Raw genomic sequence first — 17,293 nt, forward strand, 5'->3', positions numbered from 1 at the left:
ACAACATTCAGTTCATGAGAAAGGCTCTCTATCCCTCCGTTCATTTATCAGTCTGGTTTTAAAAAGCCAAGTTCTATTTTAGAGTTAGATTTATTGTGTGAAGATTAACAAACAAACCCCATGTGGCTTGGAGTGGGAAGGGCCTGTAAGGGGAGTTCTCCAGCTCCACTCCTCATGGTCAATTACCCCAAACAGGAAGAGCCATAGGCTCAATCTCCAACAGGAGATGGTTTCTATTCTACTCCAACAGGAGGGAGGAGGCTCTTCTCCTCCCTGGCAACCACCCAGCCAATGAAAATGCACCACACTTCCAACTCCCAGTTTCCTCCAATAGATTCTCTGTTTACAACAGCCCCTCTGAACGCAGCTTCCCTCTATAAAAGAACGTTCCTCCTTTGTTCTCTGGCCGTGCCCATATTCACCTGCCCTTACGCTGCATGTCGCAAGTTGCAATTCTTTGTTGTTCCCACATAAACCCATTTTTCAGGAGAAATAGCTGGCTGTCTATTTGTTAAGTGTCAACAATTGCTTTGTTTCCTTTGAAATTTTATTCTTTGCCTTTAAACTTAGGATCTTCTACCCTCTCATATACTTGAGATAATCACACATTTTTTTCAGAGTCTTTACAGTTTGGTTTTAATATATGTAATTATTTCATATCATTATCCTTATATTTTATATTTAACTCTAGTTTATCTGGAATATATTGTGGTATGTGGTATGAAGTGAAGAATCTAAAAAATTTCCTTCAAAAGACCAATTGTCCCAATACTATTTATTGAATGACCCTTCAAGGACAGATCTCAACAGGTGGAGATGGATGTAGGTTATTTTGGGCAGAGGGAACATTTGTTCCCGGATGGTGAGAAGTCTGGTTTGGCTGGAGCCCAGAATCTGTGAGGAAGGGGTGGTGAACAGCAGAGCGGGAGGCAGCTGGACTGGGGCCCATGGCGGAGGCTCTGACTTATAGGTGGGAGTTTGGACTTGAGTTAAGGGGGAGCCCACCAAGCTGTGTAAACAGGAATATGACACCTCCACTCTGTGCACGGGGAGGTGACCCATGACAGAGGACAGCGTGGGCAGGCTCAGTTAGGAGGCAATGATGAGTTGCAGATCCGAGCCAGTACGGACTGGATGCGGCTGGTAGGGAGGGAGCGTGCAGGGCTTTGGGGCAGGAGAATGGTCAAGAGTTAAAAACCTGACATGGCGATGTGAGAGAGGACTAAAGGGTGGTTTTACACAGGATGCTCCGAGTGACTAGATCCCAAGACTGTTAGGAAGGACGGGTTGTTGGTGGCAGTGACAGGGTGCACTGACAAGACCTCAGGCCCCGGTGCTGCAGGTGTTAGGTGCTCTGCCCCATGCCATTCACAGTAAGCTCCACACTACAGGATGAGCTGCGCTGATGCATTTTTGGAATATCAAAATTTTTTCTCAGAAGTTTATTACTTCTTGGTAGCCTAAAGCACCTGCTGTGACTGCCTTTTGGCAAATCCAGCACGAATGAGAGTGGCTTTAAGTGTCAGCATGTTAAATTTGGGCCAGCTGGAAGCCCAAGGGGAGATGTCCAAGCAGCTGTGGGTCCCAGACAGGCGGGGCCAGTAATGGGGCCAGAAACGGAGATGCAGGTGTGGGAGCTGCCAGCAGATAGGGTGGCTTTAACGTCAGCTCCTACGAGGCTGATTAGAGAAGTTGGGGGCAGGCGAACAAGATGGGGAGAGAGAAAGGCCGCGTGGTCAGATGTTACAGTTTGCACTGAGCGAGCCTGCACGTACCCTGCCCACACGTTCCAGAAATGTGCCCAGAGTCACACATGTCTGAAGAGGTGGAGAGAGACTGCAGCTCAAGTTTCTGATTCTAATTCCTGTCTTTGACACTGCCACCTTGGGGGGAGCATGGGGGCCAGATGCCACAGTGCTATCAAGTGAATGTGAGAGCAGGAGTAATGAGGGGCTGCCCAAGTGACGGGGTGGGAAAGGGCGGTACTGGTAGAGGGAAGCATGAGGCTGCCCAGGGCAACCTGGCCTGTGGGGGTGGGGGCGTGCTGCTGGTGGAGTGGCCTCAGGTGGGGGCTGGAGCCGGAGGCGCGCAGGGAAGATTGTGGCATCTTTTTTCTTCTGAGACCAGGAAGAGCGAAGGGGAGACCCAAGAGCTTCTGATGGGCAGGAGGGAGGAGGGAGCCGATCATGATGGATGGCTGTGTCTGCTCCAGGCCCAGAGTGAGGAGGAGGCAGTGGAGACTGTGAGGCTTGGGCAGGATAGGAATCGGGGCCAAGGCTGGGCGGAGCGTGTGCTTCTCGCAGCCACTTGGGCAGGAGGAGCAGATGGGGGCGGCCTTGCCAGGGCTGAGGAGGTATTAAGGGGTGCGGGTTGGGGGACAGTGGTCTCAGATGGCCAGCCCTCTCCAGTTCCAGGCCGGGAGGAGGAAGGGTTTGGACATTGCATGCCTTTTTCCCTGTTAAGCTTAAGATGGAAGCTCACAGAACAGTTCAAGAATAGCCTTCTTTATCCAGACCTGTAAATGTTATTATTTTACCACAGTGGCTTCATTATCTCTCTATTTTTCCTTCCAGAGCCATTTGAGAAAAAAGATGAGGACACGATGCCCCTTTACTCTTCAGCATCTTTTTCCTAAAACAAGGCCATTCTCTTGCCTAACCTGCACACAGTGATTAAAATCAAGAAATTGACAGAGATCCGATGCTATTATCTAATCTACAGGGCTGATTCTGAGTTTGCCAAGTGTCCCAATTACGTGCTTTGTAGCAAAAGGTCCCGTTGCATTTAGCGGGCCCACACGCTTTCTCTCTTTAATCTGGAACTGTCCCTTCCTCAGTGTGTCTGTGTCTTTCCTGGCAGTGACACACTTGACAGGGAAAGGCCACTTACTGTACAGACTGTCCCCCACTTTGAGTTTGGGGGCACTTCTCGACCTCAGTCTGAAATTGTCCTGCCCTTGGCTGCTCTGCCCCTTGCCATCGTGAGGAAAGTGGCGTGGAGGGAGGCAGGCTGGGGGCTTCGGAGAAGCAGGTGCTGAGGGCACCATCTCCAGGCGCTGGCACCGACGCGCCCAGGCTAAGCCCTGCCACAGGCGCATCGCAGCCTTTCGCTCCGGGCCCAGGGTCCAGCTGGCTGCGCCTTAGCCTCCAGGTACGTTCGCTCAGATTCGTGCGGTGTAAGCGAATGTGATCTTGCACGGTCTGAGGAGAGTGCTTCGCCAGGGCCAGCAGAGGCCCGCCCCTACTGTATATTCTGGGGACTTTTGTCTTCCCCGAAGTGGAGAAGTGGGTTGGTGCTGGTTTCAGGAAGGCGGTGTCCCAGCCTCGGGCCTCGCCAGTCGGCTCAGTAGCCCTCCACCACCTGCAGCTCCTTTTGGCTTTAAAATAACACCCTGCGGCCCTCGCAGAGGCGGGAGAGGCTCAACACCTGTTCACCTCTTGCTTCCCAACACTCCTGCAGCCCCCAGAGCCCTCAGGCGATGTCCGTATCCTCAGAACACCCTGGCTGGCACTCCTGCTCCCCGCTGTGCCCTGGCCCAGGGAGGGCACGCTTTGGTGGCCTCGCCCTGCTCTGCGTTGTTGGCAGGTGGCCCAGGCTGCATGTTCTATAAAGACCAGGATGGGGAGGCGAGTGCATACACAAAGACTGGCCCCACTTTGTCTTTCTTTGGGGAATACATTTGCTGGACGACAGAGTTGAAGCCGCAACCCAACAGCCTTAAAGGGAACAGGATCCCTAGAAATACAACTGGTGGCAAGTGTGTCAGGTGTTATGACAAACAAGTCTGAGGAGGCCGCGGCTCAGGTCACCGCTGTTGGAACCCGTCTCTCCAGCCCTAAGCAGTGGGGGTGGCCTGTCCTCGGCCACCGTGGGTGTGAGGGCCTCCCCCAGCTGTCTCTGCTCGGCAGAGCCAGCTGTGCCCACAAAGCCTCCGGTCGGCTCCCAGCTGCTGTGCGGAGCAGGTGTGCCCTTCCCAAGAGCCCCTGAGGTCGCTCGCGGTTGCTCCGTGGAGCTGGACGATGGCCATCTGTTCTGGCTTCTCATTTCACCCGGAATATCCCAGCGTTTCGCCCTCTCCCCAACAGTCCTACCGGCTCCGGCCTCCCCAACACCGCTCAGAAGGCTGCGGGTTGCTGGTCTACCTGCCGCACAGGCTGGGGAGTGCAGCGCGAGGCCAGGAGGTCCCGCCTGCGTCGTGCGAGGCCCTCACAGACGCCCTTACCCGAAGGAAGTGCCGAACCTCCAAGGCGGGTCAGAGCCTGCAGAACCGGAAGTGAATCAAGGGATCAGCACGAGCTCTTGGTTTTATTGCACAAATGCCTGTGTGTGCGCACACACGTAAGTTTGGAAACACACGCACGCACACTCCTAAATAGATATAGACACATGGACACACACGCAGATGCAGACTCGCGCGCGTGCGCGGATCGGTGCATTTATACAGAACGTTTCCTAGAAGCCATGACGCCCAGCAGCGCTCGGATCTTGGTGTCTTCAGACTGTCCTCCAGCAGAGAAGCTGGGGGCCCGGGGAGAAGAGTCTGTTTCACGGCTGGCGGGGAGAAAAGCGAGCTGAGCTGAAACACCTTGTGTCAGAAAATAAGTGTCCAGAACACAAGGGACGCTTCCGCGGGACATCCCTGCCGGAAAATGCATCTGGGACACTGTAAGCGTCAAATAATGACCACCGTCGGTGATAAGCCCCTAACTGAAATGAGCATCCACGTACACCTGCTGATAGAAACAAAGCGGAGAGAGAAGGAAAGGCTCTTAAGTAGAAAGCCCAGCGATGAATACAGAAGGAATGATGGAATTCGAAACACATCATTTGACAATGACCGTAGTAATAACTGATTCTGGCAAGAATCATCAATAGACATAAAAACAAGTGGGCAGAAGTTTGCTGAGGAAAGTGAATATTCCCCTAGTCTCAAAGGCTCTCCTTCTAGGTGCCTGCTACGTGCAAACGGAAATGGTACCTGCAGCAGAGAGGCCTGGCAGCCACCGCCCTCACCCCGTGACTACAGTTTTGTCACTAGGAGAGGGCAAATCGGCCTCAGGTGCCTCCTGACACAATCACAGAGGACACAGCACGGCCTCTGTAGTGGACCTGCCAAAAGTGCAGCCCGCCCTGAGGGGGACCCACAGAGTCACAGGCTGCAAACCGACCACACAGCCAGTGTCCTGAAGGACCGTGCAGGACCGCCTCAGGTTAAGGACACAGAGCCCTTGAAACCTGTGCGGTGCCGGATTTGGGCATTTCTTTGCCATCAAGGACATTTTTGGAGAAATCCGAATGAGGTCTGCAGATCAGATAATAACATTGCGTTAACGTTCATTTCCTGGTTTTGATAACTACGCTGTGGTTAAACAAGAGAATGTTGTATTTCAGTAAGAAATACTGAAATATTTGGAAGTAAAAAAGGCATCGTGCCTGCAGTTTACACTCACACGACTCAGAAGACTGCTCGGGACACAGAGGGACCGCGTCTTATCTTTCTGTCTCCTTCACAGTGAACACTCATTAAACATCTAATAGGCTTAAATCCAAAAGAAGTATGTGAGCTTCAACTTTCTGGGTGTCTTGGAGCCGCTTGGTAAAGTACAATAAGAACACGCACTAGACCGTCACAGCCGAGTTACAGCGGGGCTTCCGGGTGGTGCGCTGTGCTTTTCTCCTATTAAAAAAAATGTGTTCTTTAAAAAACAAAAACAAAAAAAATGTTTTTATTGTAGAAAATTTGGGGGAAAAAAAAGCAAACTAAGAAAATGTAATGACTCAGAATGCCACCCAACACCCAGAAACACGTGTGTCTATCCTTTTGAGTTTTTCCTATGCAAAATTTTAAATGCAAATTTACACATATAGCTGCGTATGTACATATACTCATATTGGAAACTTTAGAAACTAAGATCATTCTATGCATACTGATGTGTAACATTCAGTTTTTATTTTATGCACAGAATTTGATTGATTAAAATATTTGGTTTATGATGTATTCTATTAGTCCATGCATCGTGGCCCTTTCTATCATTCATTCAATAATAAGATTTTAATTAAACCTCTGGAATTACCAGCCCACCCAAGAACTAGAACACTGACAAAAATGTAAATCTACTATCTGTGTTCCCCTTAGAGTGTATCCCAATCTCTCAGAGGTGACCCAAATTCTACATTAAAAAATATATGTTGTTTATGTTTATTTTTTTAACTTTGTAAAAAAGTAATCATACTGTAAGCTGTATTAGTCAGGGTTCTCAAGATAAACAGAATGGCAGAGCTGATGATGTATCAGTCTTTTTTCTTAAGGCCTTCAACTGATTGGACCAGGCCCACCCACATTATGGAGGATGATTTGCTTTACTCAAAGTCCAATGATTTAGATGTTACGCTCATCTAAACAATACCTTCACACTGACATCTAGATTGGTGTTTGATCAAATATATGTGTATTGCAGCCTGGCCAAGTTGACATGAAATTAGCCATCACATAAGTAGTCTCCTGGACTTGATTTTTTTCACTTTATATTATGTTATGAAGATTCACACATTTTTGTTTGTTTATTTAGCTGGAGTTAATTCATGTTATTCATGTTCACTACTGTATAATATTCCATTGCAGAAAACCGCCCCTCCCTCTGCCGCCATGTTCCATCTTTTGCCCATGGGTGTCAGAACTGTGGCAGCTATTACCAGCAGGCTGGGGAACTCTCTGGAATGTGTTCCTGGGGTAGCCGTGTGGGGCTTTGTCTTAGGTTTACACCCAGGAGAGATCTCCTTGGCTGTTGGGCATGTGACTGTCCGAGTTTATAAGGAAAAGCCAACCAGTTTCCCCAAGTTGTTACCCTGGGTTCACTCCCCTCAGCCATGTTTCAGAGAATCTGGTCCACAGCCTCTCCAGCCCTGGCATTGTCGGATTCTTAATTTTTGCCATGGAATGGCTGGGCAGTGCTTTGGCTTTGTGCCTTGGTTTACATTTCACTGAAATGCCTATTCATGGCCTTTGTCCATGTTTCTATCAGGCTAGGAATTCTTAATAATTTGTGCTCCTGCCTCAGTCACTTCCCACTGCCACCCTCTTAGGGTCCTGGTGGCCCCTTATGCCTTGCCCTTGAGCGCTGATGGGTCTGAGCTGTAATGCTTTGCAATGGGCTGCTCCCTCCTTGCCAGCCATGGTGTTTTGTCACCATTGGATTCCCTCGCTTTGTGTGCAGGTGTCTCTAGCCATCAGTCCTGCCTCTCTCTGGGACTCCATGTGGCTGAGACCAGGCCCTGGCTCCCTCCAGCCCCAGCCTTGGCCGTGCCCCCCGTGGGAGGCTCAGCCACACCATCTGCTCCTCTGACCGCTCCTATGGCCGTGGCTGAATCTACCCACCAATGGAGCCCAACACCCAGGGGCAGCGCCGCACACCAGAGCCCTGAGTGCGCCTTCATCTCCGAAGCCCGCTGCTCGTCGGTCTTCAGAGCACAAAAAGGGGCTGCTCCTTGTCTAGGACGGGGCTGTCTCTGCCTCTCTCTGTCTCTGCCTCTCTCTGTCTCTGCCTCTCTCTCTCTCTTGCCCATCAGTTAGCGTTGCATTGCCCGGTGGGACAGGCAGCCGATGTCACCCTCCCTCGCTGCCTCCGGTTAAGTTGCTTCTTTGTTTAACGAAAGTTTTAGTTCAGGAGAGAAAAAATTTTAAAGTATAATTTATTAAAATCTTACTAAAATATTAAAGGAAATTTAAAATGAAAAAATTTCACACATAATCCTTCTGCCGCATACGTCCATTTCCCCCCTTTTCATTTTTCCAGTCCCTTCTGGTTTCTACCGACGTGCGTATCTACCTGCACTTTGTAGCTGCAGTGCGCAGTTTTGTATGGTATGTTGAAAACCAAACCGTTTTCTCCTTTTTTCCCCGCTTTACATTATTGCACAAACATCACCATATCTTTATGTCATCTTAGCGATTACCAATTCAAATGAGCCAATATCCTCTATTTAAGCGCTCAGTTGTTTGCAACTTCGGCCGTTTCCGGTTCTGTCGGTTACCAGTGATGCCCGCACGCACGGAGGTCACCTTTGCTGTGCCCCCAGCCGTGGGCGTTTCAGCCTGGTGGCCACGTCTGCGTGGCACGCCGCGGATCTGTGAATCTGCTTCCCCAGAGCACTGTGATGCGCTTTCTATGGGGGAACTGGAGGAGACTGACGTGCGTGTGGCACAGAGAGTCTGTGATGTGGGCCCGAGCGCCCCGGGTCCCCCGCCCAGTCCTCTGTGGGCCCAGATGGAGCTCGCAGCACTGCCCCTGCGTCTTGGGGTCCACGCACTGGACCGGGTGACCTGTGCCGCATGTTGACTGTGCACACCATGGTGTCGCAGGTGCTGAGAGCACCTGGTTGTGGGAGAAGTGGACCGAGCTGGGTGGGCTCGCTCTGCAGAGGGTGCCTCAGGGGGGCGCTCATCTCCCTGTCTCCCCAGGGCCTCGGGGAGAAAGAGCCTGAACGTTGGCCCCTGAGTCCCGTCTCCCTCAGTCGAGAAATAAGGGGGTGACCCTTGAAAGTGAGCTGTGAAGCTGCCAGGAGGCGTGTGTCAGGTGCTTCGGGAGCTTCCGAAATCATTTCTAGCCTGCGGCGGCGAGTTCCGCACTTAGGGCGAAGGCGCAGCGTGGGCAGGTGCGGCGGGCAGGGCCGCGCGAGGCCTTCGTCGCTCCCCGCGGTGCCCCCGGCGAGTCCTTCCCGCGTTCCAGCGCCTTCGGCATGGCCCGTTAAGTCACGACCAACGGCAGGCCACCTGGAAAGGTCTGTGACCGGAGCGGGCAGCCTGCCTCCAGGTGCCTGGGTCTCACCGGGGTGGAGGGGTCCCCGGAGTGCCGGCCCCGCCGCCAGCCGCGCGCGCGCAGGGAAATCGGGAGCCCGGGCCTCGGCGGCGCCCCGCGCGCCCCCTGGTGGCGGGCCCGCACCTGGCGCTAGGAGGCCGCGATGCTCAGGGTGCATCCTCCGGTGCGTCGCGGGGCGCATGGAGCTCCGCCAAGCGACGAGCGACGTATGGATGATAAAAAGAAAGGTGGGTGAAGGGTGGGGTGGACGGAGGGAGCGTCCCGGGTTAAAGGTGATGCTGACCATCTTGGCGGCACCAGGACACACGGTAGACACGCGTGTCAGAAGCCCCTGATGGTACATTTCAGGTTCCAGGATGTTACTGAATGTGAATGTGATGTCAGATCGAAGTCTGTCGCCCCAGACCTGATCAGTTATGTGCACGCGAAGGTGTCTGGGGAAGCGCGAAGGAAGGGCGCCCCGAGGCGGCGGGGCTCGCGGACGGAGGGGGTGCTGGGCGCATGCGTGCTAGAGTGGGCTCCGGGCCTCCCCTGGGAAAGTCTGTAGCTTCTGCAGGTTCGAACGCTGGGGAAGTCTGCCTGGAGGAGGTGGCCTCTGAGCTGGGCCTGCCAGGGGGGGTGACCTGTCTTCCCTCGGGATCAGGGTCATCCGACCTGAATGTTTGCGGGGGTGCCGATGAGAGTGAGCAAGGAAGTTGACGCTGGTGGGGACAGGCCCGAGACCCGTTTCCTAGGAGCTTCAGGATGGACCTTTGGACGCCCCACCCCACCCCCCTGACCCAGGATGGCGCCAGGTGGTCGCCACGGGGAGAAGTCCCCATACGTGTGGAGTCCCACTGCTGCTCTAGGGGTGTACTTGGCGTGGCCCCAGGGACTTTGCATCCTCCACTGTCCCCGCTGGGTTCTGCAGGCAGTGGGCCTGCCGTCCGCCACTGTGGTCCCACTGTGGTAACTTCCTAAGGGAAGCTGGTGGCGAAGGCCGGCAGGAGGCAAGGGGCCTGACAGACGGGAGAAGGGCGATAGAGACCCACCCAGTCATAACAAGATCTGCGTCCGCGTCCCGCGGGCTGGCGCGGCTGGCGGGCTGGTGACCTCCATGCACCCGCAGAGCCTCGGCGTCCAGGCACCGTCGCGGCTGGACCAGGTCCTGGCAGTGATTCTGGGCAATGCGGGGGTCCAGGGGGACGTGCAGGCAGCCTCTGGTTTCTCTCAGCTCCGAGCTCCCAGGGTCCTTGCCCGCCATCAGAGAGCCGCTCCGTGGGAGAAGTCAGTGCCGTTGTATATCGTAGTCTAATGTTTTTTTGCAACAAAATGCTCACAGATTTTATTGAACCCTGTCATAGTTTAAAAGTTTTATGAGCATCATCTCTGGGCAGACAACTGTCATTACAATTAAAAATAAATTACTGTAAAAACTAAATTACAGGATGACTCTTGAATAACTAACAGAACTTTATGATCTTGCTATAAAATTATGTGTGTGAAATGGTTGGCATTGTAAAGTCCCAGGCCTGGCAGCCCCCAGGAGCTCAGTCTGGCCTGGTTTGCAGGTGCCATGTAGGCTCTCTCCACGTTCTAGAAACTGAAGTTGATCTGGTAACTGTGCAGTTAGGCGAGGCCGTGAGAGAGTGGAGGTGGCAGGCGAGCTCTCTCAGAGTCCCCCCAGCCCTCTCGTGTCTGCACGTGTGTCCCCTGAAGCTGGGAGGCTTTGACGCTTGGGGTCCATCCTGCGGGGACTTTGGAGGGAGGGAGCAGGCACAGAACTTCGGCAGAGCATGGAGAGGACCCAAGTGCTCTGCAGAAGGGACAGTGGGCCTGGATTTGAGCCCTGGCTCAGAAGGCCCAGTGATCCTTGTCCTAACGTGAGGGAACATGGGGTACAGTAGATGCGTGCTGTGCAAATGGCCTCCAGACCTTTTAGATACAACATCAATATCATGATCCATGAGAGAAAAAACTGATGAGCTCGACTTCACTAAATACAAAACTGCGCTGTGAAAGCCGCTGTTAAGACAAACGAAAGACAAGATGCGGATTAGGGAAAATATTTGCGAAACACACGTCTGAGAGAGAATCTGTGTCCAGAACGTACAAAGATCTGTCAAAATGACATTCAGAAAAGAAAACCAAACTGAAAATGGGCCAAAGTCCTGCTCAAAAAGATATATATATACAGGTGGTAAATAAGCACATGAAAAGATGCCCCATATCATATGTCACTAGGGAAATGCAAATCAAAACAGTGAGATACCACTAAATGCCTACAAAAATGGCCGAAATCCGGAACACTGACCACATCAAATGCTGGTGAGAACGTGGAGCAGCAGGAGCTCACATCCGTTGCTGGGGCTGAAAAATGATTACAGACACTTTGGAAGACAGTTTGGCGATTTCTTATGCAAAAGGATCATAACCTTAGCGCATGTGATGGTTAACCCTACATGTCCATTTGGCCGGCCTGAGGGAAGCCCAGATGATGTCCGGGCGTGAGGTCCACTGAAAGGGATCAGATTTGAATCTGTAGACTGAGTAAAGGCTGAGACCATGCCCGGGGGGGCGGGGCAGGCATCATCCCATCTGCTGAGGGCCCCGCAGGCAAAAAGACAGAGGAAGGACAGATTCACTCTCTCTGCTTGAGCTGGGACATCCAACTTCTCCTCCGTGGTCTCCAGATTCCTGAGCCTTCAGACTCAGGCTGGATGACACCACCCGCTCTCCCGGCCTTCCCGCCTCAGACTCATACCTGCGAGCCGATTCCTGTGATAACACTCCTCCTGCCTGTGGATCATCCGTTCGTCTGTCATCTATCATCTACCTCTCTATCCTCTATCTACTTATCTATCGCCTATCTATTATCTATCTGTCTAACCTATCATCTACCTAATCTATCATCATCATCATCATCTCAATAGATGCAGTGAAAGCATTTGATGAAATCCAACATTGTTTCATGATAAAACACCTCAGCAAAGTGAGGATGGGGGAACATACCTCGATATAATAAAGGCCAGATGTGACCAACCCACAACTAATATCATACTCAATGGTGAAAAAGTGGATGTTTTTTCCTCTAAGATCAGGAGCAAGAAGAGGGTGCCCCTCCCCCCACTTCTGTTCCACACAGCACTGGAAGTCCCAGCCAGAGCAATCAGACAAGAAAAGAAATAAAAGGCATCCAGACTGGACAAGAAGTAAACTGTCACTCCTTGCAGATGACATGATACTACATAAAGAAAACTCTAAAGAGTCCACCAGAAAACTAAGGTCATTCTTCTCTGCTAACAGACGTGGATTCTGCTGCCACCTCTCCACGTAGGACTGGCTCCTTCTCCAGACTGTGCTGGGAGGTAGGGGAGACATGCTGGAGCCCCCCATGTCAGGGTCCCCCATGTCAAGGCTCTCCGGGGCAGGAGCATGGATGGAGGAGGTGGGAGGTGGCCCCCCACACCCCTGCACAGTGATGAGCTGAAGCTTCAGGAAGGTCTGAGCCCTCCCCTGACGCACCGGAAGCCACTGCAGCAGATGTGGACCTCCCTCCACACCAAGAGGGCGCAGCCAAGCAAGGCTGCCCCTGAATGCAGGGCGCAGGGGAGGAGGGTGGGAGCCCCCGAGAGCAGAGGGGCCACCTGTGGGGGAGGAGAGGATGGGGGAGCTGGGAGGGGCTGGGGGCTGGAGGCCAGGGACTGGGGAGGGGCTAAGGCCTGGGGGCTGGGGGCTCTGCTGGCTAGGCAGTAGGCTGTGTCCACTCTGGCCTTTCTTCACTGGCTTCCTGAGAAGCCCCAGACACAGGCCAGGCTCACAGACTGTGGGAGGTCCTGGCTGCTCCCCTCAGAGGTGGGCTTCCTAAGGCCCGGGATGCCCACACCCAGCACAGACAGGCAGCAGCTGGGGCAGCATGTGCCTCCAGCCAGTAGGCGGGGCCTGCTCTGTGCCCACAGTGTGTGTGCTGGGACTCCCAGCCTCCCCAGTGGCCCAGCAGGAACGAGGCCAGGAGTCCTGGAGGAGGGGAAAAGGGTCTCCGCGGAGGGACCGTCTCAATGCCGCACAGGGTGGGGGCGGCCCAGGGAGGACATGCAGTGTCCCCTCAGACCAGGGCTCCACCTCCCACAGTCCCTAGGCTGGGCCCCACCAGACTGGCCCTCAGACCGCCTCCTCCAGTTCGAGTGACCCTGCAGGAGTCAGCAGAGGACGCTGGGGTGCCATTTGCCAAGTTGGCGTGGCAGTGGCAGATGTCCGCTCACAGACACAAGCCCACTCGGAGACAGGTGCAGCATTGTTTATTGCTCGGCGCTGGGATGGGGGGACCCACGGCCGGGGGCGGGCCGGGCAGAGGCGCCTTCACTTCCATGGGGCCGAGTCTTTGCTGCAGCCGGACAGGCGGACTCAGCGGCTGGGCCACAGGAGGGTGAAGGTGCCCCGGCGGCAGCGGAAGTCCGGCTCCGGCTGCTCCGTTGTGGACTCCACCGACACCAGGCGCCGGGCACCGCGCTGGCTCAGGGGGATGCAGTCGGAGACGCGGACCTCCAGGGCGCGACCCTCCCTGAAGCGGGCAGGAGGAAGGTCAGGAACGGGGATGGGGGGGGGTGCGACCCCGGACCCGCAGCTGCCCTCCTGACTCACCCCTGGCAGTGCGCAGCCAGAACGCCCACCAGCTCCCCAATGCGGTTGTCCAGTGGTGGCTGTGAGCGGTGTAGACACACCACCAGGTCGTCCTGGCCCCGCGCGTGGAGCACCACCAGCTGGTCCCGCCCACTGGTCACGCTCAGTCCTGTCACCTGATGGGGGTCAGGGTCAGGGGGCGGCAGGCCCTCTTCCCGACTCTGTACCCCAGCCCCGCACCCCCGCAGGACCCAGCCTCTCTGAGCCCCCGCCCGGGCTCCACCGTCTGTCCCTCTGCCACACCAGTGGCAGACACACCCGACACACCAGTCTGTGGGTCTGGAGCACCTGAATGTGCTATCGTGACTGCGGAGCTGACCTTTCATTTTTCTGTCCTTTCTATTCCGTCTGAGTAGCCACACGTGTCATGGCTACGGACCAGATGCCCCCGCCCGCTTGGACAGTCAGAGGGACCTAGCCTGGTCCCCGCTCCCAGCAGTCCTTGCCCTGGGGACAGGAGCTGCGGTTCCAGGCACCAGTGTGCCACAGAGCTGGGTGGCGGTCTGGGCCCATGCGACCTGGCCCAGGTTTGGGGAGAGGGCAGAGTGGGAGGAGCAGCTGCGCCCCCGGGAAGCCAAGCAGGCTTCAGCCCAGGGAGGGTGGGGTGCGGCCATGCTGAACTGAGGCTGTTCTAGAAAGTTCTGGCCATCCCAGGCAGGCAGAAGGGCCCCGCGAGCTCACCGCGTCCAGAGGCACAGCCCGCATCACCCGGTACTGGCGGCGGGGCTCCAGCTTGTACAGATGCCGGTCAGTGAGCAGCAGCGCGCGGTCCCGTCTCTTGTTGAAGCGGTTCACCTGCGGGACAGTCGCTCTCGGGGGTCACGCGCCGCCGGGATGCCCTCCTCCCCGGCCCGCTTTCTCCCTGCCTGGGTTACAGCTGACCACTTCCGAAGTCCCAGGAGCAGCTGTGACACCTCTAGGCCGGGCCTGGGCTGGGCCCCGCACCCCCGCGCCCACCTCTCACCTTTCGGACGTGGCTGGAGAAGAGCACGGCCCCGAAGCCGTCCTTGTCCCGAAGCGTCTTCAGGCGCTCAGCGAATAGGCCCGAGGCGGTGGGGTTGTCCGTGGCCTGAGCACAGAGGGGGCAGCTTGGGACGGGGTCTTGGGGCCACGCTCGATCGACAGCCGCTCTCGGCTCTCAGCTCCCGGCACAGCTCCCTGAGCCTCGGGAAACCGAGTTGGCGGAGCACCCGCCTCCATGGTCACCCACCACACTGGGTTCCCTGAGCGCCCGGCGCAGACTCGGGGCCCACGGTTCTAGGCATCGGTCTCTGCCCGCCGCACCGGCCAGCAGACCCGGCTCCTCCATGCCACGCCCACCTGGGCCAGCCCCGCCCCTTGAGCCTGCATCTCTTGCAGACCAGGGACAGGGGCTAGCACACCCGGCCCGCCCACGTGAGAGCCAAGGGAAGCCATGGCTGGGGTGTCATGGCTGGGGGGCCGGACGGGGCTGACCTGAAAAGGGGGATTTGTGTCTGAGAAGAGGGGTGGGCCTGAGAACAGGCGCAGGGGCGTGGGCGTACGGAGAGGAGGAGATGCTCCCTCAAGCCCAGGCCTCGGCCTTGAGGCCCTCCGCGGCGCCCGGCCCCAGCAGCCCCCACACTCACCGAGGACAGGTAGTCGCGGGCCCAGGCCCGCCGGCAGCCCCAGTCCTGCCGCAGCTCCTGCAGCGCCCCCATGGCAGCCACCTTGGCTTTGATCTGCGCCATGTCTGAAGGGGGGATGTTTTTTACCAGTTGTCGGGCCCGCCACCTGGAGAGGGACAGGCGCTCAGATGGGCCCTGTGCAGCCCTCGCCTTCCCCACCTCTGGTCCTAACCCCAGAACACACTTTAATGCCCTGTCACGCCCCTTCCCCTGCCGGAGGCCAGGCCCCTCAGCCTGGCACTGGCTGCCCTGTGTCACAGCCACCCTTCCCCTCTCAGCACGCTGGCTGATCCGTGCCCCTCTCCCTACAAAACTATTCGACCCTCGAAGCCCAGCTCAGATGCAGTTTCCCCATTCTCTACATCCGCCCACTGTGGTCCCCTGCAGGCCTGTGCCCCTCCGAATGCCCAGCAGGGTGCTGGGGACAGCAGGGCTCTGCCACTGACTGGGGCTTGGGCAGCCAGCTAATGGGCACAGCCGCCGGCCCCTTTGCTGATTATTAGATGGGGCTGGTGTGTCTCTAGCCAGCACGGAGAGGTTCAGGTGACCAGGTCCAGGTGTTCAGGGCCACTAGCTGAGTAGGACAGGCGGGGGACTGGCCCAGGGCAGGTACCTGCAGAAGAGCATTTGGCAGGTGTCCTGGAAGGGCTGCAGCACAGCAGGGGGCGGTGGCCAGACAAGGTCGCGGCCATAGAGTGGGGGCTGCCTCGCAGCCTGGAACCGCCGATGCAGCTCTGCCAGGTGAGCGCGCACCTTGTGCCTCCTGAACCAGCGCATGATGGTGTAGACGGCCCGCAGTCGCCGGCAGCGCCACCTCGCGAGCGTGCCTCGCCATGCCTGTGGGCCCGCCAGTGGGGACACTGGGTCAGGCGCAGCCAGGCCCCGCCTCCCTCAGCCTAACCCCGCCCCCTGAGCGCCTGCTCTCTTCTTTCCCGAAAACACCCGCTCTCCTCGGGGAAACCCATGTGCCCTGCCCACTGCCAGCGGGCCCTGGGCGCGGCAGACCTGCCCCTGGCTCCCGGAGCCACCTCCACCTGGCCGGGGATTGGTTCCACAGTGCCGCCCTGCCAGAGCTTCTGCCCAGCTCCTGGGAAAGCTGCTCTCCTGATCCAAGCCTTTTAAGTTGAGCCCCTGCACAGCTGGGGACTCCCCAGTGCCCCGAGAGGAAGTATGTGACAAGAGAGCCGGGGGCAGATGCAGCTCATACTCCATGAGGGGCAACTGCCAACTGTCCGCCTGGAGTCTGACCAGGCCGTGACCTCAGATGGAGCGGCGCCCCAAAGAAGCAACCATCGCAATCCAGACAGGAAACCCTTACAAGGTAGGCAGCCCAGAAGACCCATGGATTAAGACAGATTTAAGCAACGTCTCCGGACCCTGCAATGTCCAGACCCCGACTCAGACAGACAGGAGCTGATGGGCGAAGCCTGGATATCACTGAAGACGGCATGACAGCAACAGACCCGCACGAAGCTTCTCCACCCTGTTTCTGTGGTAACGGTGTGTCATCTCCTCAAAAACAACCCCTATGTGTTAGCGGGGGCAACAGAGGTAACCAGCAAATGCCATGTGTCATCACTGGAGGGGTGCTGGGTTTTTAAAAAATGTAATGGGTGACAGTGACAGACTTGTGGAGAGTCAAAGATGGTCCACGTGCTAGCTGCTCAGGCATGCAGGTCATGTGTCATCGGAGCTAGGCATCCTGGATGTGCTAATGGCCGTGTGCTCACAAAGGAGGTGCCCTTGTTTGTAGGGCACGCCTGCAGAAGTACTTAGGGGTGTCACTGCTTTGTACAGTTCAGGGAAAATACAAGTATCTGTATGTGCACGCAGAGAGAGACAGGGACAGAGAGACAGGGAGACAGGGAGACAGAGACGGTGGGGAGCACGTGACCGTAGCACTCCAGGCAGGCGGTAACCAGCGTAGGAACCTTTCAGTTTGTCTGTGGGTTTGAAATGTTGAAAATAAAGGTCTGCGGGGAGAGAGAGAAGGACCCTCGTCCTCTAGAAACACAGTGAAATGATCTGCTCAAAATAACTAGGACCGAGGTGCAGGTATCTACACAAAGCCATTCCGGGTGGGAGGTGACATGGTGGGCGCTGGGCAAGAGTGTGGGGATTTTGTTCACCATTCTGCACTTTCCTCTAGGTATGAAATCTTTCAGAATAAAT

The 17,293-nt window shown here is 55.9% G+C and overlaps 1 protein-coding gene across 7 annotated transcripts in view; it reads right to left on the reverse strand.

Moving 5' to 3' along the window:
* Nucleotides 1–13,071: 13,071 nt before the first annotated feature.
* Nucleotides 13,072–17,293, reverse strand: part of MYO1G (myosin IG) — an 18,650-nt gene continuing 14,428 nt past the window's right edge. For all 7 annotated transcript variants that reach the window (XM_039847099.1, XM_039847101.1, XM_039847094.1 and 4 more), the window contains 6 exons: nt 15,735–15,958; nt 15,083–15,227; nt 14,440–14,544; nt 14,157–14,270; nt 13,437–13,591; nt 13,072–13,356 (listed from right to left, as the gene is read on the reverse strand). In XM_039847099.1, the coding sequence (XP_039703033.1) occupies nt 13,200–13,356; nt 13,437–13,591; nt 14,157–14,270; nt 14,440–14,544; nt 15,083–15,227; nt 15,735–15,958 (900 nt within the window). In that variant the 3' untranslated portion in view covers nt 13,072–13,199. The remainder of the gene's footprint in view (nt 13,357–13,436; nt 13,592–14,156; nt 14,271–14,439; nt 14,545–15,082; nt 15,228–15,734; nt 15,959–17,293) is intronic.

The sequence above is a fragment of the Pteropus medius genome, unplaced genomic scaffold (genome assembly GCF_902729225.1).
Source record: "Pteropus medius unplaced genomic scaffold, Ma_sr-lr_union100, whole genome shotgun sequence".
In the NCBI taxonomy this organism is placed as follows: domain Eukaryota; kingdom Metazoa; phylum Chordata; class Mammalia; order Chiroptera; family Pteropodidae; genus Pteropus; species Pteropus medius.